Source organism: Apodemus sylvaticus, chromosome 3, assembly GCF_947179515.1.
Source record: "Apodemus sylvaticus chromosome 3, mApoSyl1.1, whole genome shotgun sequence".
In the NCBI taxonomy this organism is placed as follows: Eukaryota; Metazoa; Chordata; class Mammalia; order Rodentia; family Muridae; genus Apodemus; species Apodemus sylvaticus.
Window position 1 is genome coordinate 155651568 of NC_067474.1, and position 27603 is coordinate 155679170.

Sequence of the window (27603 nt, forward strand, 5' to 3'; positions counted from 1 at the left end):
CAGTCAATACCCACAAAGCATGGAGTCTACTTATGTCCCTCCATACATTGAGTGCAGACCCATTTATCCTCCTTGGCCACTTGAGAAAGGACATCACCAGCCAACCTCACCTTACAGATGAGAGACTGACACAGCAGGATCCAGCTCAGGTGGCCACTCAGTGTTAGGGTCTGAGCGCAACCCCAGAAGTCCGTCAACAGAGTCCTGTCGGCCCAAGGCTCCCGTGCATGCTTGGGGCAAGTGCTTTCCACTGCACACAGTCCTACAAATGGTTTTTTCTCTTTAATTTTAATTTTGTAAATTCGTGTTATTAGGTGACGTTTCTGCTTCTTCAGTCATTGTGAGTAGAAGAGTACTAGGCAAATTCTACTGTATTCTTTTCTGCTGGCTTATTTTTAATTTGTTTTTAAGTTTAGTTATCTATTTATCTAGTGTGTGTGTATGTGTGTGTCTGTGTGTGTATTGAACCCAAGACCCTGCATATGCTAGACAAATGGTATTTTTTTAAGAAAAGCTCTGAGCCAGGCGTGGTGGTGCACACCTGTAATCCCAGCACTTGGGAGGCAGAGGCAGGTAGATTTCTGAGTTCAAGGCCAGCCTGGTCTACAGAGTGAATTCCAGGACAGCCAGGGCTACACAGAGAAACCCTGTCTCAAAAATCCAAAAGAAGGGAAAAAAAAGAAAAAAGAAGAAGAAAAAAAGCTCTGTCTCTGTCTCTCACTCCTTGATTTTAAGATGGTGTAATGGTTAGTCTTTGTGGTGGTTTGAGTTTGCTTGGCCCATGGGAAGTGGCACTATTAGGAGGTGTGGCCTTGTTGGAGTAGGTGTGGACTTGTTGGAGTAGGGGTGGCCTTGTTGGAGTAGGCGTGGCCTTGTTGGAGTAGGTGTGGCCTTGTTGGAGGAAGTGGATCACCGGGGGGTTGAGGGGAACTTTGAGAACCTCCTCCTAGCTATCTGGAAGACACCTTCTCCTGATTGCCTTCAAATAAGATGTAGAAGTCTCAGCTTCTCCTGCCCCATGCCTGCCTGGAGGCCATGACAACAATGGACTGAACCTCTGAACCTGTAAGCCAGCCCCAATTCAATGTTGTCCTTACAAGAGTTGCCTTGGACAGGGTGTTACTCCACAGCAACTAAGGAAACCCTAAGTAAGACAGTCTTATTGTCAAATTGACTGGATTTACAATTGCCTAAGAGACACTTCTGAGTGTGTCTCTGGGGGCTTTTCCAAAGACGTCTCACTGAGTGAGAAGACCTGCCCTGGATGTGAGCAGCCCCATCCCATGGGCCAGAGAAGTAGCTAGGTTGATAGAGTACCTGCCTAATGCACCAAGGCCTTGGGTCCATCCCCAGCACCAAACACCCTGGGCGTGGCAGGACATTACTGCAATTCTGTAGCTTGGGAGGTGGAGGCAGGAGGATTGAAGTTCAGTTTCACCCTTTGCTATACACAGTTAAAGGCCAGCCTGGGAAGCACAAAGCCCTGTCTCAGGATCGGAAGGAAGGAGGGAGGGAGGAAGGAGGAAAGGAAGAAGGGGAGCACCAGCATCCGTCTTGTTTTACTTCCTAGCTGTGATGGTTGAAGGAAACCAGGCCCATAGGCTCATGTGTTTGAGAAGGATTAGGGGGTGTGCCACTTGTGTGGAGGAGGCCTTTGAGGTTTCAAAAGCCCAAACCACTTCTAGTTAGTGCTCTATCTCTGTCTCTCTGTCTCTGTCTCTCTGTGTCTCTGTCTCTGTGTCTCTATCTCTCTGTGTCTCTGTCTCTGTGTCTATCTCTCTGTCTCTGCTCTGTGTCTCTGTCTCTTTGCCTCTCTGTCTCTCTCTCTGTCCCATGGTTGTTTCTCAAGATATAACCTCTCAGCTCCTGCTGCAGCACCATGCCTGCCTGTCCCCAGGCTCTCCACCATAATGGTTGTGGACTTGTCCTTAAAAAACTGTGAAACCCAATTTTGCTTGTTCTTCTGTTAAGTTGCCTTGGTCATAATGTCTCCTCTCAGCAAGTAACTAAGACACTGGCTGTGGATACAATATGATCAATAGGAAAGTAGCTGGCTGTGGAGGAACAAAACCAGACACCTCCCACTCCTCCCTCCCTCCCTCCCTTACTATGATAGGCCATGCACCAAACTGTAGAGAAGAGAAGCCCTTCCTTCTTCCCTTCCTTAACTTTCTTTGACAAGTTTTTTTTCCTATAGCAATGTATAAAATACAAGAGCGCTGAGGCTGTCGTTGAGGTTAGAATCTTCCTCAGCCTTCCCAGTGGCAGGAATTACATAGCAGGCAAGCTCATCATCCACTGAACCACCTTACTTGAGTCTTCAAGGTTCGCTCTCCTCAGGGAGCTGGCTATCTGAGGGAGCAAGAGATCAACGACCTAAGAAGACACAGCCCTATTTTTAATTTCTAACCAATGAGTTTTTAAAAGGAAGGAAGCAAGGGCCGTTGGTCATCCTGGAGCTGCCCGTCCCTCTGGTCGGGTGGTCAGTCTGTGCCTGGGACTCCTGGCGTCTCCGACATCTTCTTATCTTCCCTGCAGTTCCCACATCACTGTCTCTGGCCTCTGGGGAAACTTGAGTCTGCTCAGTGTCTGCCAGGATCAGCGGTGAAGTCTTCCAGGCTCCACCTGGGCTGGACGGTCACTCAGAACCAGCAAGCCACAGGTAGTGTACACTAGCCGATCTACTGATACATGCCAATTCCCCTGTCCCCCCTATATGTCACACAGAAATGCCTCGCCCGCCCCTACTATCGTGGGATTATAGGCTTGTGGCTGACACTTTAGAGTTCACCACAGTCCCCACCTTTCCCTACAGTGCACCTGGATTGATTTAGTGTGTGTGTGTGTGTGTGTGTGTGTGTATGTATGTACATATTTGTAGTGTATGTGCCTGTGTGTGTGCATACATGTGTCAGCAAGAGGTTCAGAGGTGTTTTGACCATAAAGATGAACTGCACTGGGCTAGAGATGTATTAGGTCAGTTGACAGAGACACTGACTGGGTTTTGGAGATCGCTGATTGGCTAGCCTGGCTGGGCAACAAGCCCCTCCCCGAAACACTGAGGTTACAGGTATGCAGAAGAGCATGCAGTACGTGATTATAACATGGATTCTGGGGCTCTGCAAAGACCTTAGCCATGAAGCCATCTCTAGTACTTCATTTTGATTTTTGCGACAGCTTCACGCATTCCCGGCTGGTCCTAAGCTTCCTACACAGCTGTGTGTGTCCTTGAATGGATGGAACCGGAACCCAGAGCTCAGCCTTTTAAGCCTCGCATCCCCATCAATCAAAGGCATCACTTCGATTCTCAGCCACGCCTTCTGCAGTGTCCTCACCCGGAAGAGACCCAAGACTGTTGTTGGGTCCAGGTTTTTCCTAAAGCCTGCCTCTGAAGGGGGCTGATTGGCTGGTGCCGCCTCAGTGGCCTGCGATCAGGCTGGGCGTGCCCCTGGAACTCCATCCTGGGAAGCGAGCCAGCCAGTGTGAACCTTCTCTCTGGAGGGTGGCAGAGGCCAGGAGAGAAGGCCGAGACCAGAGGCTGAGTCACTGAGCTGGCAAATCGAGTTACCTTGGGCGGTCGCTGGCTGCTGGCTGGTCCTAAGTCAGCGGCTGCCCTGGCAAGCGGGGTGAAGTCATTTTTTTCAGAAAATCCTGTTATCATTCAGAACCTCGAGGTCTGTCCCCCGGTTCTGCTGGGAACTTGGCTGTCACTCTATCCTGCTAACAGCCTCTGGCTTGGCAGGCAGGGTCTCCCTGACTTCCGTTATTCTTTTTTTTTTTTTTTTAAACAGGGCTGAGGACAGAACCCAGGGCCTTGTGCTTGCTAGGCAAGCGCTCTACCACTGAGCTAAATCCCCAACCCCTCTTCCCTTATTCTTAATGCCTGGCCGGGAAGACATCTCTCCCTCGGAGCCCACTAGTTCCCTGCCACGGCCAGCTTTGCCTGAGGGAACACTGGCCACCAGCTCACTAAGAGTACGGAGAGTTAGCACAGCTTACGACAGGGACAGCCCACCCTGGAGGTTCCCTCAGGAGTGGTGCAGGGTCCAAGGGCCATGTAGTCCTGGGTACGATGGCGTCACTGAACCACTGGCTCTCTATTTGGTCAGAAAGGAGAAAGGTTCTGGTTTTTCTTTCTATAACTTAAATTTAAAGTTTATTTTGCTAATGGAGATTTAAATTTTTTTCTTCTTCTTTTAGGGGTTAAACCTATGGCTTCAACTATGTCCGGTGAGCTCCGGATCACTGAACTTCATCCTTGGTCTTCTTTTCTTTGTTTCTGCTTATTTATTTATTTAGAGGCAGAGTCTCATGTAGCCCAGGCTGGCCTTGATCTCCCTATGTAGCTGAGGATGACCTTGAACTTCGGATCCTGCTTTCTAGCTCCTAAATGCTGGGATTGTAGGTACAACAATACACCTGTTCCTTGCCTTGCTGAGGATGGAAGCCAGGGCTTCATGCTAGACAAGCACACACACACACACACACACACACACACACACACACACACACACAGAGTCACCTACCTGTACTTGAGTTATAATCCCCTGCCTTTGTCTTTCAAATATCTGGAATTTATGCCCCAGGCCAGCTGGGCTTGATATTTTCCTGCTTTAAGAGTTTAATGATCTCTTTCATGTCCTATGCCTTTACCACATGTGATGGTTTGTATGTGCTTGACCCAGGGAGTGGCACTCTTTGGAGGTGTGGCCTTCTTGGATAGGTGTGTCACTGTGGGCATGGGCTTTAGAACCCTCACCCTAGTTGCCTGGAAGTCAGTCTTCTGCTAGCAGCCTTCAGATGAAGATGTAGAACTCCCAGTTCCTCCTGCACCATGCCTGCCTGGATGCTGCCGTGTTCCCGCCTTGATAATAACGGACTGAACCTCTGACCCTGTAAGCCAGCCCCAATTAAATGTTGTCTTTATAGAAGTTGCCTTGGTCATGGTGTCTGTTCACAGCAGTAAAACTCAACTAAGACACCACAATCCCGGGCTTCTAGCATGGGCATTTAGAATTGTAGGCTCAGGAGGCAACGGCTTGCTTGCTACACAGATACATGGCCCCAAAGCCCAGCCACCAGGGAGATAAGCCCTAGCTCTCTGGGATACTGACAGGGCTCAAACCCTTGGCTAAGTCATTTAGCCCTTTGGGGCCTTGGCATCCTTATCCAAAGGCAGGGTTGGTGACAGTCATGGTTGGGTTGATGTCTGTGCAGAGCAGGCAGCAATGCTGGATCATGGCAGGCTGCTTTCTAAACACAAGCTCTTACTGTGGACCTCAGAGAAAAGCTCCTGACATGACTATAGATGCCCTGGGTCCATTCAGATGAGGCGGAGTGGTGGGCCCATGCTCAGAAGTGCGGATAGCCATTCTTGGGACGCCCGTGGTGACTTGAAGGCCAAGGTCAGAATGCTGGATGACAAACCCAGCTTCCTTTTCTTTCCAGACCCTAGAGAACCACAACTGGGCTCTGTGGGATTCACCACAAAAGGCTCCAAAGCCAGAGGTCCTGGCACTCAGAGACGGGTTGGAGGTGCCCCAAACTAAAAGCAGAAGCTGCTGCTGGAGTCCTGGTTCCTCAGGACCCAGCTGCTGAGGAGGGGAAGCAGTGTCCAGATATGCTGAGTAAGTGACCCTGCGGCTTCGGGCTACGGGCTGTGGGAAGGGCTGCCCGATTCTGTGGAAATCCCCAGAAGCTGGCGGCTGCCTCTCCACCGCTCTCCTTTGGTTTCTCTGGCTTACTCAGACACGTTTGTCTGTTTAGTGGGAAAGGCTGCCAAGTGCTTCCACCAGATGAGCTCTGAGGATTGAACTCAAGTCACAGCTTTGGTGGCAAGTGCCTTTGCCTGCTGAGCCAGCCTCCCTCCATGACCCCTCCCACCCCATCAGGATTCTACTAGAATAGAATGGGATTTGAACTTCTGTTTTCCTGATTCACCCTGAAGCCAGGGTCTAACATTTTAGGACTGCCTTACTGAAGATGAGGGTCTAGCTTTCTGTCAGGGGAAAATGAAAGATGCTTCTTCACCAAAAGCCACCCTTGGGTCTGCTGAGAGAGGCAAGATGTTCAGTGGGCTTTGCCAGGCTGGAGTTCTGTAGGGGCCGGGGATGGGGAGGTGGAATTAGCACTTCCTGAGTTAAACTCAACCCATCAGGACTGGTAAGAGACATGTCCCGCCATCTAGTGGCACACATTGGGATTGAAAGCTGTCCTAGCTCAGGAAGGTCATCCCAGGGCAGCTGCAAGCCAATCTCTTGGCTGTGCCCTTGAGTCACCCACCCAGATCCTACTGTAGTGGGAACAGAGGCCTGCAGGTACACAATCCAGATTCATATGGAGATCCTGGACCCTGCTTCTGAAGTCTATACAGAAATAGAGATGCTGGAGGTACTTGGAGGGGACAGTGAGGGGACACAGGGTGGCTGACCACTGCTAAACTTCTGGCTACTGCCTTTGGAGTCACAGGGTAAGAGGGGCAGGCATCTCGAACAGCAAATTTTGGTTATTGTTTCTATGAAAGAGAATTCAGAGTTGTCTTGTCTCCCACCCCCATGTCACTCCACATTGTAGATGCAGCTGTTGCCATGCAGCAAAGACTGAGGGTGAGCATGCGTGTGCATGTGTGTGCATGTGTGTGCATGCATGTACATGCATGTGTGGAGATAACTTCTTGGTAGGAGTTGAAGAAAGACGTGAGAATCACTTTCTTTGGGTTTAAACTTAGACAATTGGCAACTGAACCAGGACTTTTTTATCAAGCTGAAATCCAACCTGAGTTGTGGGCCCTGTTACGGAATGGACTGCATCCCCTCATAATCTAGATGTTGGCATCCTAACCCCGGTACCTAAGATGGTGACAGGATTTGGAGATTATGTGAAATGGGGGAGATTGTCTAGTACAATGTGATCGGTGTGTCTAGAAACAGAGAGTGTCATTTTATGTGTGAATATAGAAGGATAGCCATGAAGAACAAAGGGAGGGGTAGCCAACTGCTGGCTGAGGAGAGGCCACAGGAGTCAGCCTTGGGCTGTGGGTGTAGCTTCTCTCCTTATAGTTCTACAGAACCTTAAGTTGGTCACACTGGCTGAGACAGGCTAAGGTTTCCAATCCACCAGGTGTGAGGTCAGAGCTTGCTGGGTTTTGTAGCTCTCAAGAGGTATGAAACTAGTGAACAATCCTCCCTCAATTTCCATGGATGGGGTGAGTGACTGGGACCATGGATGGGGTGGGTGACCGGGACCATGGATGGGGTGGGTGACTGGGACCATGGATGGGGTGGGTGACTGGGACCATGGGTGGGGTGGGTGACTGGGACCATGGATGGGGTGGGTGTCTGGGACCATGGATGGGGTGGGTGACTGGGACCATGGATGGGGTGGGTGACTGGGACCATGGATGGGGTGGGTGACTGGGACCATGGATGGGGTGGGTGACTGGGACCATGGATGGGGTGGGTGACTGGGACCATGGATGGGGTGGGTGACTGGGACCATGGATGGGGTGGGTGACTGGGACCATGGATGGGGTTGGTGACTGGGACTTACTGTGGCTACTCAGCAATGAGAATGAGGCCTTAACAGAAACAACAGTTCTCAGTAGCTTTCAGGCATCCTCCCCATCTGCTTTAAATCACCTCTGGATGACTTCCGCCTGTCAGTCCTCCATGTTGTGCAAATAGAACTTAATATCACACTGTTTAGGGAGTCAGGTTAAGACAATGCCCTACATGTTCATCATAGATGTAATTGTTTTTCTGGATAGATCTGTCGAGGTTAGTTGAGTTCCCCAGTGGTTACTGCAGATATGGAAACTGGTTGTTCTACGGAACCATGGGATATTCTGATGTGGTCGAGGGGCTTCTGTCTTGACTGAAGATCCCTTTCCCTCCAGGTAATAGAGCCAGGCCCCAGGGGAGAGGAGCCTTGTGATATTCAGACTGGAGGTTAGCCTGGTAGTTCCCAGAGGATGTGGGGATGTGGGGACACTAATTCAAAGGCTCAGGGTGACCCTTGATGACAGTTGGATAGGTGTGCCATACTGATGTCTTGGGCCAGAACGTACTTCACCAACTTGACCCTCTAGCTCCCCTCCACTTCCCAGATTTCTCCAGAGGTGTCCAGATGTCATTCCCACCTGAGTTGCATCTGTCTGAGACAGGTCTGCCTCTCTCATCCCCACCGTAACCCCCCCTTTGGTAGAAACTGTTCTTCTCATATGACAACTGGGGAAACTGAGGCATAGGTGGTTTATATACATCCCCTTGGGACCGTCCCTAATTAAAGACCGTTACATGGGACCTTTTCCAGGTCTGAGCTCTACCCACGGGGCCACAGAGCCCCAGTCTGGGGGTCACCTGGCCACACAGATGTTTATAATACAGTTTCCCAGAGCAGAAGAAATTCTTCCTTAACAAATGAAAGCTGGGCCCCCTCCAGCTTCTACCTATGTTCTCAACCTGCGGTCGCAGCCCCTTGGTGGGGTGTTGAGCAACCCTTTCACAGGGGTCACCTGAGACCCTTGGAAAACACGGGTATTTATATTATGACTCATAACAGTAGCAAAATTGTACTTATGCAGTAGCAACAAGAATAATTTTATGGTCGGGGGTCACCACAGCATGAGGAACTGTGTTAAAGGGTCACAGCATTAGGAGGTCTGAGAACCAGTGACCTAGAAGATTACTTTGTGAATGACAGGCTTAGACGGCAGAGATGGCCCTTCAGCCCATGCATGCCTGACATGGAACAGCGTATTAAATGTCTGGGTTCAGTAAGAACTCACAAACACCAGCCTCACGCCATATACCCAGCAAGCCCATCTCATATTAAAACTGAATAAAACCATGCCAGGTGGGACGGCTTATGTGTTTAATTCCAGCACCTGAGTAGCCAGGATAAGATTACTGTTGCTTTAGAGGTTAGCCTGGGCTACAGAATGAATCCCGTGTCAGCCTGGGCTAGACCAAGACCCTGACTCAAAAAGCAAGCAAACATATAAAAACGGAATAGAGGATGAATAGGATGTTGGGATACTTGCCCAGCGCCACCAGGCCCTTAGGATCGAAGGCTGGTGGCAGTGGGTAAACCTTGCGACTGGGCTGTCTTCCTGTATGTTCTAGCTCTTATTCTGCCTGCTTGGCACCTACTTCAGAGGACACATTTTACGTGATCTTAGTCTCAAGCCAGAGCCTCTTGTCTGGGAGCTGTAGACAGGATGAGCTGTAGACTGGTGGTGTCTGTCAGGTCCACTAAGGGTCCTGGGTAGAGCCCACAGGCCAGCCCCATCTATGATGACAAGGGCTTGGCTCAGAAGGTCGCTCTGACGGTCATGACCTTGGCATGCGAGATATCCTTGGTTCCATTTTCTAGGAGCTTGTGCCGTCTCTCAGATCGACCCAGCTGCACCCAAATGACTTTGTTTAGCCCGCCAGAGTGCAGAGTGAAGATGGGGGATTGCTGAATGGGTCTCCTGGGTCTGCAAACGCCTCCAGGGGAAATATGAGAGTCCCCTTAGGAGATGGTACCCGGAGAGGGACTTCCCAGCAGACCAGAGTGTACCTGCATTCTGATCTGAGTTACCATGGGGAGAAGTAAGTTATAACATGCTAAAAAGCAGACGTGTGTAGGAGTGTGGGGGTGTGGGGGCCTGGGGGTGTGGTGGTGTGGGGTTGTGGGGGTGTGGGGAGAACATGGGGCTGGGGGAGGGGATTGTAAGACGTGAGCACAGAGGCAGATGATCAGGTTCAAGTCCCCAGCCCACAATTCTCTCACCTTGTGAAGCTGGACTCTCTCCGCCATTCCTAAGAAGTCCCCCATCAGTTTCAGGGGCTCCCAGTCTCCCTTGTCTGAGAAGCTGCTGGGACAATAGAGGAGAAAGCCAACAGGAAAGAGGGTTTGCCTCCAGGCCAAGCATTTATTGTTACATTGTTAAAATTCCCTCTGGGAAGATGTGGGACACTGCAGTTCCCTGTCCACTTGCCATGCATTTTACAAACCCTTCACGAGTCAGGGACATCTTCACCATCCACGCTGACCCAGAAGGTGCCACCACCCAGAAGACGTTCCCCCCCCACAACCTGTGATGTGGTCCTTGGCCTTCTGGGAAGGGCTGTCACGATCCTAGTTGAGCCTTCGTCATGACCCTGCAGTCCAAATTTACATCTGCCGGGACTCCCACCTGTCTTCATGGCCTCAGTCTTTGGCAGGGTTCCCTGTTCCAAGGGCCCCATGCAGGCCAGGCTTAGGAAAGAGCCCCTCTCTCTGCTTCTGAATCTAGTCCCCTGACAATCCCTGCATCCCGCAGTGAGGAGTCAAGACAGAGAACCTGCTAAAAATGACCACTGAGTATGGATTGAGACTGACAGAGGTGCCCAGGACTGACGCCTGGAGTCCATTGGGAAGGAGCCTTCGGACGCGGTGGGCCTCCCAGCCTGTGGGATGAAAGTGTGGAGTCTCTCCCTACCTAGATTTTGCCCTTGCAAGAAGCCCACCTAGCCAGCAACATCTCTGGGAAGGCTGTCAGTATAGTCCTGGCTCCAGAAGCTGTGTCACCCTTTAGGGACTTGGTTTGAAAGGGCCAGCTGGTTTCAGTTAGAAGTGAACCTCTCCCTCCCCTTGCTTGGCTAAGGGCTCAATAGCCTCAGGATTCCAGGAGCGGGAATGCATGTTATAAACACTCAGGGGTGTAGAGCCTGAGCCAGGCTGGGTTATACCCCAGAGGTTGACCCTGCGAGTCCTGGTGTCTGCCCTGTGTCCTTCGGAGGCTGACACTCAGACAGAAAGGTTCCTCCTCCCAGTCCCCGAGGCCCCTGGACTCAGGTTATGAGGGAGACGATTGTGCCCGTGGGGCCCGTGTCTGTAACGTGGGGATCAGCAACTTTCAGGTTCACAGGCTGCATTCGGTTTTCCCACCAAGGGATGCTCAGTACCACTGCAGAAGACTGGCTTTGGTGGCTCAGAGGCGGTGCCCCACTCCCACCCCCACAGAATGCTGTCAGCTGTGGGAATCTGGTACTGAGCACAGCTACCCTACCCCACCCCGCAAGCCTCCCTATCACCACAGGCAGTCTCTGCTCAGTCAGCTTGGACCCTGCACCCAGTAGGCCCACAAGCTGTACTGGTGACTCTCCCAGACCTTGCTGGTGGCTTTCGGAAACTCAATATTAAACCTTCGGCACGCCCCTCTTGCCTAGGTTTCGTCCAATCGCCTGGTGTCTGCAAATGTTGTGGATGGAAGTTAGGTTCCTTCCTGCCCTTCCCCCTCCACCGCCCCATCCCTTCCGGCTGTTTCCTGAGAGGTTCAAAGCTTGAGACAAATGTTAGTGAATGTTAATCCTCACAGCTCCCTTGGGAGGAACCGAAAGTGTTACAGGCAAGACTCTGAGGCACAGAGAGGTGAGGCCACAGGTGGGAAGCCATACAGCAAAACACTGGCAGATCAAGGCAGCTGCTAGAAAGGCCCTACTCTGACAACCCGGGTGCCCTTATTCTGTGGGATTTGCACCTCTGTTAGCTCATGGGTGAGCTGGCCTTGTCTCAGCTGACAGGGACATCACAACAGAGGTTCGTCAGGCTAATGACAGGCAGTCTCCCATGCTATGCCCACACTTGGAATAGCTGTTTGAGACAGAGCTGAGTAACTATCCCCCTCCCACTCATGAAATCACATTCGTTCTGGTGACCGGATGTCTGTAGCCTTTAGGGCTGCGCCGCCATCAGGCCCCTCTGCCCAGAAGATTCCCCTCCTCTTCCTCCCAACACGTCCACCTCACGATGTGCTGCCCTTAGAGTGGGAGGATTGCCCAGGCCATTTTGCATCCTTCCAAAGTGAGTGAGGAGGTCAGAGTTCAGATTCTCTGCCCAGTGGGCTGACGGTCAGCATTCACCAACCTGGCTGTCACCAACCTGGTTGGCTTTGCAACTGGTTCTCAGTGGCCCTGGCTCTGCCAAGACTGGCTGGGGGCTTCCTTGTTCCTCCTAGCAGGGCATTCCGGGCCTAAAGACTGACCCTCCCTGACCAGTGTGAAGTAGCAGCAGGACCCGGTTTGGATTTAGAACAGCAGCCCCAGGGCCACCTGCTGGGTCGCAGCTGGGTCCTCAGAGACACAAGACACCTAGGTGGGCATTCTCTGTCCTTGGTGCCCACTGGAAATTGTGACCATCTCTGGGAACTCGGTTCCGACACCCCGTCTGGCCTCAGCTCCGGGTCACACTGCACAGTGGGGGATGGGCGTCTCTGGGGCACGGGGCTGCTCGTCCGCTCTTCTGGAGTTGAGTCCCCTGGTTTCTCACACGTTGGTGACCTCCAAGCTGCTGTATCCCTCCAGCCGGCACTGTTCGGGCCTGCCTTGAAGGTCATCATCGTCCCCACAGTCCTCGTTCTCCAGAGAGCCATAGTCATCATGGAAGTCAGGCTCTTTGGTGCTGAAACCCCTTCCTATCTTCCCCAGGGGCAGCTGAGGAGAAAGGAAACAGGAGGACAGAGAAGGAGAGAGGTGAGAACTGGGTCCTGCTGTGGCAGCTCCAGTGTGATTGCTGTGTGACCTTTGGTGTCTCTCAGAACCTCTCTGGGCTCCTCCATTATTAGTACCACCCCTAGTGCCCAGACACATGGAAGGGATTTGCAAAAATTCCATAAGGAACCAACGCTAGAGAGATTCAGTTAGTTATCAGGGGTGACTTTGGACTAATGATTCTACAGCCCCCGCCCCGGCCCCGCTCCGGTCCCACCCCTGTTGATAGCATTAGACGGGACAATGCCTGGGAGCATGTGTGACCACATGTAGGAGATCTTACTGTTTGTCCATCCAGAAGGAACTCTAGCCCTACCTGGTAAGGACCACAAGTATGAGCTTGAGGCTCGTACATGGGTGTTAGAGATACCCTGTTCTGTATTTCCAGTTGCGGGACCTGGATTAAATCACTTCCCATCTCTGAGCCTTGATTTTTCTCAGGTGCATGAAGGGAAAGGTGACAGCGACCTGGGTGGAATGTTGGGAAGATCAAAAAATGTGTATGGCGGGGGTGGGGGATGGGCAGCTCAGAGCTGGTGCTGGGTGGGAACTCCCCCCACACTGAGGCCTCTTGGTGGAGCCTCTGCTTCCGAGATGGTTTTTGCTCCCATGACACTAAGCGGCTACGTGCTCAGCTGCCTGTCTTTGTGGACTAGTGGGGTCCCCACTCGAGGGGTCATTTTCCTACAGGAACCTTTCAGACGGGGCTTCCAAATTCCTCTAATATGTCTCTATTCTAGCAGCACGGGTGTATCTGTGCAGGGACACGAATCCCCCTCCTTCCCAACAATTTTTTTGCTCCCTTGGAATGAAGGTCCCCACGGCTGAAAGCAGGCCCTAGAACCTCAACAGGGCGCATGCCTTTCACGCCAGCCCCTGGGAGGCTGGGACTGGAGGATGGTGAGTTCCGGGTTAGATTTGACTACATCGTGACATGTGTCTCAAAACCAAAACAGGGCCAGAGCTGGCCAGATGGCCTGGCGGGTAAAGGTAAGGTGTTCTATGCTGAGATTGGTGATCTGAGGTCAGTCCCTGGCAGCCACCCTCGAGGTAGGAGAGAACTGAGTCCTTCAGGTTGTCCTGTGACCACTGCATGCAGTGCTGGGGTGTGCACACACCGATATAATAAAAATATTAGAACAAAACAGGAAAACAAGAAAGGCTGGTTGGGGTGTAGCTTGGTGCTAGAGTCTTTGCCTAGCACATAAGACCCTGGGTTCCACTCCCAGCTCCGCAAAACCAAAAATAAAACAAACAAACAAACAAACAAAAAACCCAAGGGTGGCTTGCCCAGGATAGCGTCCTCAGAAGCCAGTGACAACTTGTTCTTTCAGTGCCCCTCCTGAGCTCAACGGAAGTCCAGGTGACACCAAGTGAAAGCAAAGACCTGCATGTGGCGACCACGACACTGGTTACATCTAGAGTTTCTGTTGGTGTCTCGCCAGCCGCCCCTGTTCTGTGCTGTCCTACTGGGTACGCTTGAGGTTCCTTGCTGGCTGAGAGGTTCAGAACCTAAGTCAGAGGTTTTCAGATTCCGGAGCTCCCTGACTCCTCCTAGCAGCCAGCTGCGTGAGGCGCTCTGCACCCAGGGGCCATGGGCTTCAGGAGGCCAGGCTGAGAGGAGCCCACAAACTGTAGCCGCCCAGCCACCACAGACTCTGCCTTGCGTGGGTGGACCCTTGTCACCAGGCAGTATTTTAAGCAAAGGCCCAGGTACGTGATGTCTCCTGAGTGCACCTGTGACCCAAGGCTGCTCCAGGTTCACGGGTGACAAAGAAGCCATAGGTCCATCCAGGAAAGGATGCCTGGCCCCAGGGACAGAGAGCCCACTCACCCGGCCAGTTCTGTACTTGCTATTGCCACCGCCACTGCCGCCGTCCTCTTTCCCAGCTCTGGTGATGCTCGAGGCCCTGCCAGGTGGTGTCCCAAAGCGCTCAGACTCCCGGATGCCTGTGGAGCTGGGACAGTTCACAAGCTAGAGTTAGTAAGAGACACAGACTACGGCCGCTGTCCCCATTCCCACATTCTTACTGCTTAAGAGTATATATAGGCTGTTCTGAGAGAGAGAGAGAGAGAGAGAACTGAAGTTTGGTTCCCAGCACCCACATGGTAGCTTACAATTGTCTATAACAACAGTTCCAAGGGATCTGATGCTTTCTTCTGGCCTTCATGGGCACCAGGCATGCATGTGATACATACGCACACACACACACACACACACACACATGCATGCATGCACGCACACATGCACACACGCATGCATACACACATGCATGTGCACACGCATGCACACACGCACGCATGCACACATACATGCATACACACACATGCACACACATGCATGCACACACACGCACACACACACACATGCACACACGCATGTATGCGCACGCACACACAAGCACACACGCATGCATGCACGCACGCATGCACACACACATGCACACACACGCATGCATGCATGCATGCACACACACATGCATGTACACACGCACGAGCACACACACACACACACACACACACACACACACACACGCATGCACACGTGCTCAGTAATAGAGGGCTTGTCTTGAATATGCAGGGCTCTGGGTTCCACCTCCAAAACTGGTTAAAAATAAAACGTCAATGATCCTTCCTCATGGTGTGTGTGTGTGTGTGTGTGTGTGTGTGTGTGTCTGTCTGTCTGTCTGTCGACAAATGAAGCAAAGAGACAACACCTCGCTGACGACATTTTGTGGCGTCACTGTCAAGGCCTGCTGGGTCCGCCCAGCCTGGGATGCTATCCAGGAGAGAATCCTGATATTGAATTAATGACAAGGCATGTTTCTCCGGATGTCTTCCCGCCCAAGCACCGCATCCTGGGAGGATCACACTGGGTGGATCCAAAGGGTCACCACCACCATGCTCCATCCTGCTCCTCCTCCTCCTCCTCTCTGAAAGCTGAAGGAAGGACGTAGCAGGGAGGGAAGACAGACGCCTCCCCTGTGTGGCTCCCTGCAGAACTGCCCCATTAGTATCAACTCTAGGAACCACCTCAAAGATCTCACTGTGTGCCTGGAATAACTGTCTACTCTGGGGGGGGGGAGCTCTCTCTGCTACTGAGGTGGTCTCTGAACTCCTTAGGAACTCTTGGGGGTTCTGTGTCCCCTCATCTGACTGAAGTCCATCCTCTGGGCTCATGACACTCGACAAAGCTTCCTGAAGCCCAACTCAGAGACCTTGCCTCGCCAGCCAAGTGTGACACGCATGGGCTGCATCATGGACACAGGTGACAGCAGGCTGTTAGGCTCCAGCTAAGGCTACACAGCATCTCTGTCGCTGGCGCATCGGCCTCCAAGTCCCGGAGGAAGCCCACTTCCTCTTTTTGATCCCATAGACAGAAATCCTACAGCTTTAATGTAGCGCCCAAGGAGTTACTGGCCCAACGAATGACAAGGAGCCATCCCCAACTGTGACCCCAGGCAGCATCCCAAGGTGGGTCTGGGCTGCCTAAGTATGCATCCTAATCGATATCTAGACAAGGGGTCCAGTGTAGGTGGGTGGCCGTGCTCTGCTTCCTTGGGTCAGAAGTACCATCTATATACCTGATTCTGCCTCTAAACCCTTGTCTCCATGGCTACACCTGGCAGAGTGGCCACCTTGTTCTATGAAATCAGTGCACATTGTCCCCAGCTCGAGTCACACCTCACACAACCTTTCTCCCGCCGGACTGTTCGCTCTCCCTACTCTAAATGCCCAGTGCAGCAGATTTAGCATGTGCTGCATTCTGGACCTGATACTCTTCCCCCTCTTTCTAGCAACTTCTTGGAGCTTCATCTTCCCGACCGGTGTATTGCAAGGATTGGTGGCACTCAGCCAGGCAAGGAGCAGAGCAGCGACAGGACCATCCAATTCCTCAGCCCGTGCCTCGCGTGTCCTGAGTCCCGTGACCCACTCACTTGGACGGATGGAAGATGGTGCTCATCTCCTCTGCCAGATGTCTCCTGAGGATGTGCTTCCCACTGGGGATGCCTAGGGCAGTGGCCATGGCCTCGGCATTAAACGTGGGCTCCAGGACCAGCACAGCGCCGTGGACACCACTGTTGGTCAGGTTGTCTGCGTACTCCTGAGGGCAGAAGTGTGAGGTGGAATCAGGGCCCTCAGAACCAAGCAGGGATATAACCCCAACAGCTGACTGATTTGCGAGTGAAGGGGACCTGTTCCCCATCCTCAGGGCTGTGCACATGGGGGTCTAATGTCACTGACACTTGCTGGACCTTGGCAAGAACCATAAATACTGAAAAATATTGCTAAGAATTACCTCACTGTGGATTCTCACATGGGGTTCGCAGTGGAGGAGTTCGAGAAAGGACGGAAGGAGCAGAAGGGGTTTGCAACCTCATAGGAAGAACAACAATATCAACCACCCAGACCCCCCCCCCCAGAGCTCCCAGGGACTAAGCCATCAACCAAGGAATACACATGACTCCAGCTGCATATGTAGCAGAGGACGGCTTTGTCAGGCATCAATGGGAGGAGAGGTCCTTGGTCCTATGTAGGCTCGATTGATGGCCCAGAGTAGGAGAATTGAGGGTGGGGAGTGTGGTAGGTGGAGGAACACTCTCATAGAAGCAGGGGGAGGGAGGACAGGATGGGGGTTTCTGGGTGGGTACCGGGAAAGGGGATAACATTTGAAATGTAAGTAAGGAAAATATCCGGAGCTGGAGATGGCTCAGTGGTTAAGAGTATTGACTGTTCTTCCGAAGGTGCTGAGTTCAAATCCCAGCAAACACATGGTGGCTCACGACCATCTATAATGAGATCTGACTCCCTCTTCTGGAGTGTCTCAGGACAGCTACAGTGTACTTACATATAATAATAAATAAATCTTTAAAAAAAAAAGAAGAAACTATCCAATAAAAAGGGGGGAGGAGAATTGCCTTACTGATGAGTGTTTTCAACAGGGTCCTACTGTAGCAGTAAGGGATCCAACCCCAGTGACAGAAATCTGTGTCCTTGTCAGGCTGGGTGGTAGTGCCCCCTACCTGACATCAAAGTGGACATTGATTTGCATCTCATTTGCATAGGCTAGAGAATCACCCCAGTGCCTCCACCACCATCGCCCCCCTCACCTTCAGGTCAATATCGCGCACCCACTTGAGCACCCGCTGGTTGGTCCAGACCACAGGGTCTGTGTTCTGTGTTTCACAGCGGGCTCGGCGCTCCTGGAGGGCCTGGGGGATGGGAAATAGGGAGTCATCTGAAGACATGAGGGACACACGGAGGTCACGTGCGGAAGGAAGTTCCGTGGTGTTAGTGGGGTCTTCAGGATGCTAGTGTGGTGAGGGTCACCCACACAACCAGAGTCCCCCAATCTGTGTTGTGAGAAACAGAATGCCTCCCAGGGTGCAAGGAGTTGGGTGTGAGGTCTGGAGAGAGTCACTCTCCATGTACTCTGTGCCAGGCCTTTAGCATCTCTGCCCCAGCGATGGGAGCAGGTGCTCAGTGGACATTTGTGGAGGCCCAGCCTATGACGGAGGTTCTTGGGGTCTGTGTATCCTGGTTTGAAATGCCGTCTTTGGGTCCTGTGGATGAATCAGCTTGCTGCCCCTTCACAGGTCACCCTGGGTACCAACTCCCAGACCAACAGCTCCTGCAGAGGCGTACCCTCTGTGTGAATGAGAAAGGCCCCCACAGGCTCATATATTCAGATGTCTGGTTCCCACCTGGTGGAACTGTTTGGGAAGGATTAGGAGGTGTGGCCTTGTTGGAGAAGATATGTCACTGGGGGAAGGAGGTGGGGACAAGCTTTGAGGTTTCCAAAGCCCATGCCATTCCAAGTCCCCCCACCTGTTTGTGCGTCAGATGTAAGCACTGAGCTACTGCTCCAGCACCTTGCCTGTCTTCCTGCTGCCGTGCTTCCTGCCACGACAGAAATAAACTAACCCAATGAAGCTGTTAGCGAGTGCCTAGGGAAATGCTTTCTCTTACAAGTTGCCTTGGTCACAGTGTCTCTTCACAGAAATAGAACAGTAACTAAGACACTCTCTCTAGGACTTGGAACTCAAAGTCTCCATCACTTCCGCTATCTCGGTGCCTTGGCTCCATGTATTACAGACAGGACACCCCATGTTTACCCTTCTTATCACACTGGGGATCCCGGAGGCCAGAGCCTGGGCCCCCATCTTCTCCTTCTGACCAGTCATGAAGTGGATGATGGGTTACAGCCTTCTCTTTGCTTTTCTCTCAACACTGAGCTACTTATGCTCTGACGTGGCTCTAGAAAGAGCCACACAGACCTGACCCTGAGGGCCAGTCCTCAGAGATCATGGAGGAAGCTGCGAAAGATGAGGCTGGGGCTCTGTATTCTCTCACTCAGCAGAGTTCAGAATTAAGGAGCATCAGAACTTAAACCTACAACAACGGCCATGGCTCTGCTTGGCCCACGCCTGTCCCAAGCCCATTGCCCACTCATTCTGTGTCACTGCTGCTGCAGACCTGGACTCTGGGACTTGGTACCCATGGTTCTGTTGGCTGCATTTACCCCCTTTGTTGGCAGCTGCTGATCCCTGCAACAGCTTTTTGTCTAGCGTCACTACCTCAGGAGCCCTCCTTGATCCCCAAGAAGGTGTTTTACAGAGCATTCAGAGAATCCTGGCTGGCTTCCATAGGATTGTGTCCCTGGACTAGATGAACAATGTAGTAAGGGTTCCCCAGGCCCTCCGAACTGAGCCTAGGTCCTTGTCTACTCAAATAAGCAGTGGCTAGGGGGTGGGGTGGGGAGGAAGAGATAGTTGGATGAATGGATGGATGGATGGAAGGATGGACGGACGAACAGATGGGTGGGGGATGGACAGGTGGATGGATGTCTAAATAGATAAAGGTGTGGATGGATGAATGGATGGATGGAAGGATGAATAGATGGATAGGAAGATGGATGGATGGATGGGTAGATGGATGGATGAATGGACAGATGGATGGGTGGGTGGATGAACAGGTAGTTGTGTATATACACGAGTGGATAGTTGGGGTGGGATGGAAACTAGACAGGTGGAGAGATGGGGAGTGGATTGAGAGTGGGTAGATGGATGGATGGGTGTGTGGGTGGATGGACAGTAAGTAGATTGATAGATGGTTGGGTGAACAGTGGGTCAGCAGATGGATGGAGGAGTGGATGGATAAATGGATGGATGTGTGGGTAGATGGATAGATGGGTGGATGACTGGGTGGCTAGATTGATGGTTGAATAAGTGAACAGATGGATGGACCGGTGGGTGGGTGGGTGAATGTTTAGACAGAAGTTGGATGTGGACATGGGCTGTGGGAGAGTCCTGCCCCCTGCCCCGCCCCCTGTACTCCTCACCTCCCTGCTGAAGTTTACTTGGTACAGAAGTTCGATGCCCAGCAGGATGCTGACTTGATGGAACTTCTTGGACACGTTCAGGTGCTTCTCCAGGTCGCGCTTCATCAGCGAGTTCAGCATCCTCCCATCGACCAGGTGGTTCTGGAAGGCCTGGGAATACTGGGACAGGCCAATGTCGTTCAGCCAGGCCTTGGCCACCCAGTGATGGTCCAGGTCGGCGGCTTTGGACAGGCTGAAAAGGAGACACAGCCAGAGAGAAATGGGAGTGGGGAAGGAGTCAGAGGCAGGGGCATGTGGAAGTGGGGTCAGAGATGGTCAGAGATGGTCAGAGAGGACCAAAGGCAGGGCAGGAGCACACAAGAAAGCCAGAGAGGCCCATGGAGAAAGGGATGGAGCAGAGGGCTAGAAGGGAAGAAAACAATGAAGGGTCAGAGATGTGGAGAGAGAGAGAGAGAGAGAGACAGACAGACAGACAGAAACTCAAACACAGAGAAAGAGCAACCAAGTCAGACAGAGACAAATTCAGGCAGAATCAGACAGATAGACACACAGATATTAGGCAGAGGTGGGCGGAGAGGGAGAGATTAAGAGACATTAGAGAGACAGACAGCAGAGGATCCCAGGGACAAAAGGTACACCCACAGACCGCACAGACTAAAACCGAAAGGAGCAGTGTCAGAAGAAACGCCTATAGCCAGGCGCACCCTGCAGAACCCAGGACCCCGCACAGCCTCAGGCTGACCATCCCTCTCCCCTGCCCACCTGTCTGCGCCCTCTGGTCCCTTTTCCTGGAGAGGCACCTGGCTAAGGCGGTCCCTGGCTGTTATTCCTCTGCTCACCACACGGTGGCAGCCTCACAGAAGGAATTAGGTCCTCCTCGCAACCTACCTGCAGAGTGACGCTGAAAAATGACCCAGTGATGGATGGTGGGGGAACAACACTGTTTAAGTGGGAGCCAGGGGTGGACACGAAGGGAGCACTCACACAAAGGGTGCACCCAAACAAAGGGAGGACGCACACAAAGGGAGCACTCACACAGAGGGAGAACCCATACAAAGGGAGCACTCACACCAAGGGAGCACTCTCACAAAGGGAGCACTCTCACAAAGGGAGCACTCTCACAAAGGGAGCACAATTGGCTCACAAAGGGATATTACCATTCTCTTTAGGGCAGCGGAGGCTACCTGACAGTTGTGCTCCTAGTCTGAAAGCTTTCTTGCCCTTCCTTCGCCCCAACACTGAGCATCTTCTGAGCCTGCACTGGATATTGATAGGGCTCCCCCCTCCTTCTTCCCCCCCCCCCCAGGGAATGTCTCTCCTGATCTGTTTTAGGTTGCCCCCTCCCATCTGGTTGGTCATTGCCCTCAAAGCATTTGACCATATTGCATTTAAGTAGAGGGACTGATCCACTAGTTTACTGTCCCTTGTCTCTCTCTAACTTAGGACAGAGGTGTGGCGGTCAGGAACTGACGTAGTGGGTGGGTACTTGTCGGCAGAGTGTCTGCACGGGTTCCCGGTTCCCTCTCCCTTGGCCTGCTCCCAACCTCCTGGAATCACTTGGATGCTTCCCCAAGGACAGGACCATGTCCTCTGTCTCCAGGCCTCTTGCCCCACATACCCTCTTCATCATTTTTTAAGGACTCTGTTGGGCTGTCTGGTGTCCCAGATACCTTTCGGGAATATCTCCCAGACAAGGATCCTTCTTTCACTTGCCCAAACTCCTAGATCCCCATGTGTGCACCTGACATATTGGGGTTAACCACAGCTTGCAGGCCAATTCCCTCGCTAGACTGTCCTGGTAAGGAAGGCACTGGGCAGCTCACTTGGCCCACCCAGCTGAGTGGATGTTGCCTGGTGTGACTCGAAACTCATTGCTTGGAAAACAGATGAAGGTTAGGGGGAGGGACTGGGCTCCCATCTGCCCTGCTGCAGCTCTTAAACTAGAATATTCCAGCCCAAGATAATCTTCCTTCTGGGATGATGGCTCCAGTGCAGAGCCTTCTCACCCTCCAGGGCTGGCCCAGCATGCCACAGGGGGCCCTTACCCAGCCCCGGTGTTCCTAGCCATCGTGGTTCTGAAGTGGGTGCTTACGACAGCACTGTCACTCTTGAGAACAAGGGGATAGTGGCCCCACACTTCTGAAGTCAATAGTGCCACACTGTTGCGGGGGCGGCCAGGAGGCACACCTAGCCTGGTCTCCTCAGTAGTGACTCACTTGGAATCAGCCCTCTGCCTCTATAAGTTCCCAAAGCGCATACATGAGACCTTCAAAATGGCCCCTCTGCGTTGAAGCTTGGTCAGTCTTGCCCAGCTGCTGCTCAGAGCTGATGTTGGAACCCAAGTCTGGCGTCAACAGGAATCCAGACGCCGTTTCAACCAATAGTTTGTTAGAACCTCTTCCTCAGGTGAAGCTAACCCAGACCCCAAGGTCTGAGGTAGGCGTGGCATGTAGAGAGAGTCTGGGTCACAAGTTAATAAAAAACGTGAGGAGGCTGTTCTAGGTGTGGGGTCTTGCACCTCTAGGGTTGGTTCTTCTGTAAAATGGGGATGGCCAAATTTGCCTCAAGGAGTGGTGGGGACTGAAGGGATGGGATAATGGAAGACCCTAAGCCCAGCTCTATAGCTAACAGTAGGAGCTGGCACCATGGGAGGGGGGACAGACACCTTGGATGCGGTGCGACTTTTTGCATGTTACCTGTCTGCATCAACTCTCTCTAAGAAGGGGTGGGGGCTGTTATGTCTGCCTGTGGCGTGGATGGAATGGGTAAGTGGAATTGTGTCAAGAGACGGGGCGGGGGTGGGGGGAGATTGGCAAAGGGAATTGTAAGGCCCAGCGAGGCCACGCCCATTGTCACAGCTGGATGAGTTTGAGACAACCCACCTAAGGCTCTGGCCCCAGAATTCAAGGGCTTTTTAAAGTCCCGTGGCTGGGTCAGAGGGCTGGAGATGCAGAGTTATGTGGTCTTGTACAGTTCGTTCGGAGAAGGCATCCAAGCTGTACCAGGCTCCAATCCTTAATTTTTGGTTAACTCTTTCCCCTTTGCTTCACAGGTAAGGAAACTAAGTCCCAGAGAAGACGAAGTTACCCAGCATGCTAGGAACAGGTTTGATTTTCACGGGGGAGAGGAATCTCACAGCAAGGTGTCTTTCTATAGGACATAGACTGCCTAATGTGGGGACCCTGAGTTTCAGGGACAGTCGTACCTGAGCTCCCCGCTGCACACGTGGCTTTGAGCCACGTCGTTCTGAGCTCCTGGATCTCAGGTGCAGCTCCCATTATGAGGCAGTATTTGTGCCCTATGTGTACATCTATGTGACGGTGTCTGAACGGGGCTATGGGAAACGTTAGCGTTACCCGACATCACTGGGAGTTAATTATACTCCCCCACGTGAGGACCCTGAAGAAGGCTGCCGTGTATAACCCGGAAAGACGGTCCTGATGGAGCCGCGCCACACTGACACTCTGCTGTCTTTACCCTTGTCGCCTTCAGAACAGGGAGAAACAGATGTCTGGTGTATATAATAGCATTTTAAATGGCAACCTAAGCTGATGGGGGACAGCCATGCTTTGGGGACACTTAGGCAGTGGTGGGGACTCTGTGAACTAATGCCCGGCAGCCCCACATGCTCAGGGGGGCATGCGGCATGGAGGGACCCTCTAGGATGAGAGGCCTGCTGTGATCAGAAAGGGATCTCTAGCTCCAGTAGTCAGGGTAGGAGCGGGGACTTGGGGTCTAAAGGATGAAAGCAGTCAGGAAGTGGATGGGAAGGTACTTCCGGAGCCCTGGAGTCAGAAGGGTCCCCCGGGGTTGAAGAGGTGGGTACCAGAGCTCTGGAGTTGCAAGGCCCCTCAAGTTGAAGGGGTGCTTCCTGGCCCTGCCCCATCAGCCCTTCTCTCCCAGTCTGCCACCTCTGCTGTTGGTGCCAAGCTGCCAGCCTTCTGACCCCTTCTTAATAATCCTTGCCACCAGTAACCCATAGCACCAGAGCCCCTCTCCTGTCTCTGACTGTGTTTCTCAGCTTCGGAACCCGCCTGTTTCTCCATCCCCTCCTCCCTTAAATCCACAAAGCAGCTTTTCTGCGGAGAGCAGCACACACCACTAGCTTTGATTAATTAACTGTACAGAAACGGTGGGAAACCGGCGAAGGAGATAATTATGCAAAACAGACCGTGTCAGGTTTACAAAAACTGGCCCCTCCCCACTTGGAGCGCCAAGGACTGGGTGCTGGGCGGGGCTTCCGTTTTCCTCCTAGCTGCTCAAATGGTGGACTCCGCCCCACCCCACCCCACCCCCGTCCCCAACAGGTCAAGAGAGAAATGGGAAGGAGGACAGATCTCTAGCATGGACAGCCTGACTAACACCAGGTACTAGTGTTAAGTAGTAAGACATGCCTAGCCAGTTGGCTCCACTCCTGTGTAACAGATTGAGTAAGGCAATCCAATCCCTCCATCCCGCCCCGCCCCCCAACCGCCATCTACTTCAGTCTTTCCTCCTGCTCCCTTGCCCCACCCTGGTGGATAGATGGAGCTTTGAGCAGGTAAGGCAGACATTTTTGCTACGTGTGGTCTGATCCCTGCTAGCTGGGCAGCCACCCACTCTCTTGACTCCTGCTCTGGCTTGGAGGTACGGCCCCAATGTTCTGGGCATGCGCGCCTTCTCCTGCAAGTTCCTTTTTCCATGGCGACGGGGCATGCTTAGGCCATCTTTGCTGTACCCGATATCCTGAAACCCGGTGTGGCCCAGCGTCCTGCTGGGTGACAGAGACGCTCAGGACAGAGAGTCCTTGCTTTGCCCAGCTTTCCGTAGCTCACCTGCGGCCCGCCTCGGCGTCTCGGTAGTCCTCAATGGCCAAGCGGAGCTTACGTCTGTGCAAGGAGCTGCCCACGCCCAGGCCCAACTCCAGGTCCTCGTCACTCAGGCTGAGAAGCACCTGCATTCAGGAGGTAGGCTTAGCGCCGGAAGGTGAGAGATGGGGCGAAGTGTGGGGAGAGCCTGACCTTGGCACCTTGGCTCCAAGCCCTGTTACCGCTGCTGAACCAATACAGAATAGTCTGAGGAAACGGGGCTCCTCATCTGCACCCCTCTCCCAGCCATCTCCCTAGACAGAGCACCAGGATGCCTCTGCAGCCTGTGATGTCTGAGAACTCCCAATAAAGCTTGTCTCTAGGGAGCGATGGCACATGTCTTTTAATCCCAGCACGTGGGAGACAGAGGCAGGCGCATCTCTGAGTTCAAGGCCAGCCTGCTCTACAGAGTTCCAAGATAGCTAGCCCGGGGCTCTGTCGAGGAAACGCTGTCTTGAAAAACCAAAAGAGGGTTGGAGAGATGGCTCAGCGGTTAAGAGCACTGCCTGCTCTTCCGGGAGTCCTGTGTTCGAATCCCAGCAACCACAAGGTGGCTCACAACCATCTCTCATGATATCTGATGCCCTCTTCTGGTGTGTCTGAAGACAGCTACAGTGTACTTACACATAATAAATAAATAAATAATAAATAAATAAACAAATAAACAAACCTTTTAAAAAAGGAAAAGATAAAAGATAAAAAAATAAAAGCCTGTTTCTAGGAGCCGTAGGATGTCTAATGCGGAGCCTCATGTCCCCCCAGTGCTGTCTTGCTTCAGTTTTCTCCTGATGACTCTTGCTGGACTCCGGGAGGTCCTGGGCTCAGTTACTGTTATGGTCCAACTTACTGTTGGGTGGACCACTGTTTGAACCAACACAGGTGGGGGCCACCATGTAGGCTAATCCTCTCTCCCCAGTTCAGTCCTGTCCCCCTTCTGCCAGATCGGGGGAAGCTGGTCACCGTCTGAGGTTGGTCCCTTTTTAAGGACAAGGTATCATGACTCCAAAGGGCTGTGTTCCTTGCTAGGAAGACTGATTTATTGGTGACCCGGACCTGTGATAAACTGGTCAACTTATACACTATATTTCTTCTTGTTCGCAGAGTGGAATGGAGACCAGTCACCCCCTGGGAGGGCGCAGCCCTCACGGAAGGGTACGGGGCGTCCCCCAGGGGCCCGAGCTGCCTACCTTCCCACTCTTGATGTTTTCTGCACAGGCCTTGACGTACATGGGCATGGCCATCACCACCTCCAGCCAGGCCTGCACCGTGCCAGCCTTCCAGTGGGACATGGGCGTGGTCCTCACTAGCTCCACGTGCTGAAGACGGTCCATCTGCTCCTCTCCCTCAGAGAGGCTGAGGCTGTGGCGAGTGGGGCTGCACTGGCTGTCGGAGTCTGCAACAGACAAGTAGACGGAGCAGCTGTGGGAGGAGCCATGTTCAGGGTCGGTTGTGGGGGTCTCCGAGGCGCAGAAAAGGGGCTCTCCTGGTACCCTGCCCACGCTCCAGTGGATGGCCTCACATCCACGCACACACAGGAAACAGCGATAGAATTCGGGGGTCACTGAAGAAGAGGGGGGAATAAAGTTAGGATGGGTGTGTAGAGTAGAGGGGGGACTTGAATGGGGATGGGGTGGGAGAGACGTGTAAGAAATTGTTAAAGAGCTGGGTGGTGGTGGCACACTTCTTTAATCCCAGCACTTGGGAGGCAGAGGCAGGTGGATTTTTGAGTTCGATCCCAGCCTGCTTTACAGAGTGAGTTCCAGGACAGCCAGGGCTATACAGAGAAACCCTGTCTCAGGGAAAAAAAAAGTTAAAGAATGAATTAAAAATCAGAGCCATTCAGCCCCCATTACACAGTCCTCTCCGCCTCTCCAAAGAGGCAAGAAATATGATATTCCAGGAAGGAACAAGCCTAACACAAAAATGCAAATCTCCCAATGCCACCCCTAGACAGCAGCTGTTAGTATTTAGCTAAATAGTCTCCAGGAGACACAAACGCCCAGGCGCATGGACCTACACTCAGCGTCTACGGCTCTGTTCTGCTTGATAGATTTTGGCCCAGACACTGTGACAGACAGTGTTCCATTTCAGTAGAGGATTTCAGGGTGATCTTTTGGCAGTGTGGCAGGGAGGCACCTAACTTATTTCATTCTGCATAGGCTGTGGGTGGTGAGGTGGGGGAGGGGGACGGGTTGTCCCCGGTTTTACACACTATAGACACAGAGTGGCAAAGAACGTCAGGAGATTGTTTTCGTGGGACAGACGGGACCCAGCTCCAGCCTTTAACACACAGCAGCCTGTCCCTGGAGTAGCCACATAGACAGAAGGAACTGATACAGTGTTTGTGTTGCAAACATGAGGACTTAGGCTTGATTCCCTAAACCCATGCTAAAAAAAAATAGATGGGGTGAGCAAGACGGCTCAGTGGGTGGTACTCACTGGACAGACATGGTGACCTGTGTTCGAACCATGTAGAAATGGAAGGAGACAATTGAATCCAGTTATCCTCTGTCTCTGTCCCTACAAGCACACATGCGTGCATCTGTGCACACACACACACACACACACACACACACACACACACACTATAATTGTATATAAAGATGTGCATGGAAGTCATTCTGCATTCCCAGTGAGAAAGCCTTTCTCAAAACCCACAAGGGGTAGGTGCCTGAGGCAGGAAAAATGACGTCGGTCTCTGGTCTCCATACTTGAAGGCACACACAGGAGCACACACCTGCACCCACACATACATATACATGCACAAGTACACATATGTGCATGTGTACCTGCACACACATACATGAACATGTGTGAACACATGCACACACACAAACTCTATGAGATGTATAACTTTAAACTGCACGTGGCGGTGCATGCCTGGAGTCCTAGTTCAGGG

At 52.4% G+C, this 27603-nt stretch overlaps 1 protein-coding gene across 2 annotated transcripts in view; it reads right to left on the bottom strand.

Moving 5' to 3' along the window:
• Positions 1-10185: 10185 nt before the first annotated feature.
• Kazn (kazrin, periplakin interacting protein) overlaps positions 10186-27603 on the bottom strand; it is a 381811-nt gene continuing 364393 nt past the window's right edge. For both annotated transcript variants that reach the window (XM_052177976.1, XM_052177977.1), the window contains exons 9-15: positions 25892-26097; positions 24672-24790; positions 19858-20089; positions 17627-17728; positions 16454-16620; positions 14350-14473; positions 10186-12458 (exon numbers count right to left, since the gene is read on the bottom strand). In XM_052177976.1, the coding sequence (XP_052033936.1) occupies positions 12291-12458; positions 14350-14473; positions 16454-16620; positions 17627-17728; positions 19858-20089; positions 24672-24790; positions 25892-26097 (1118 nt within the window). In that variant the 3' untranslated portion in view covers positions 10186-12290. The remainder of the gene's footprint in view (positions 12459-14349; positions 14474-16453; positions 16621-17626; positions 17729-19857; positions 20090-24671; positions 24791-25891; positions 26098-27603) is intronic.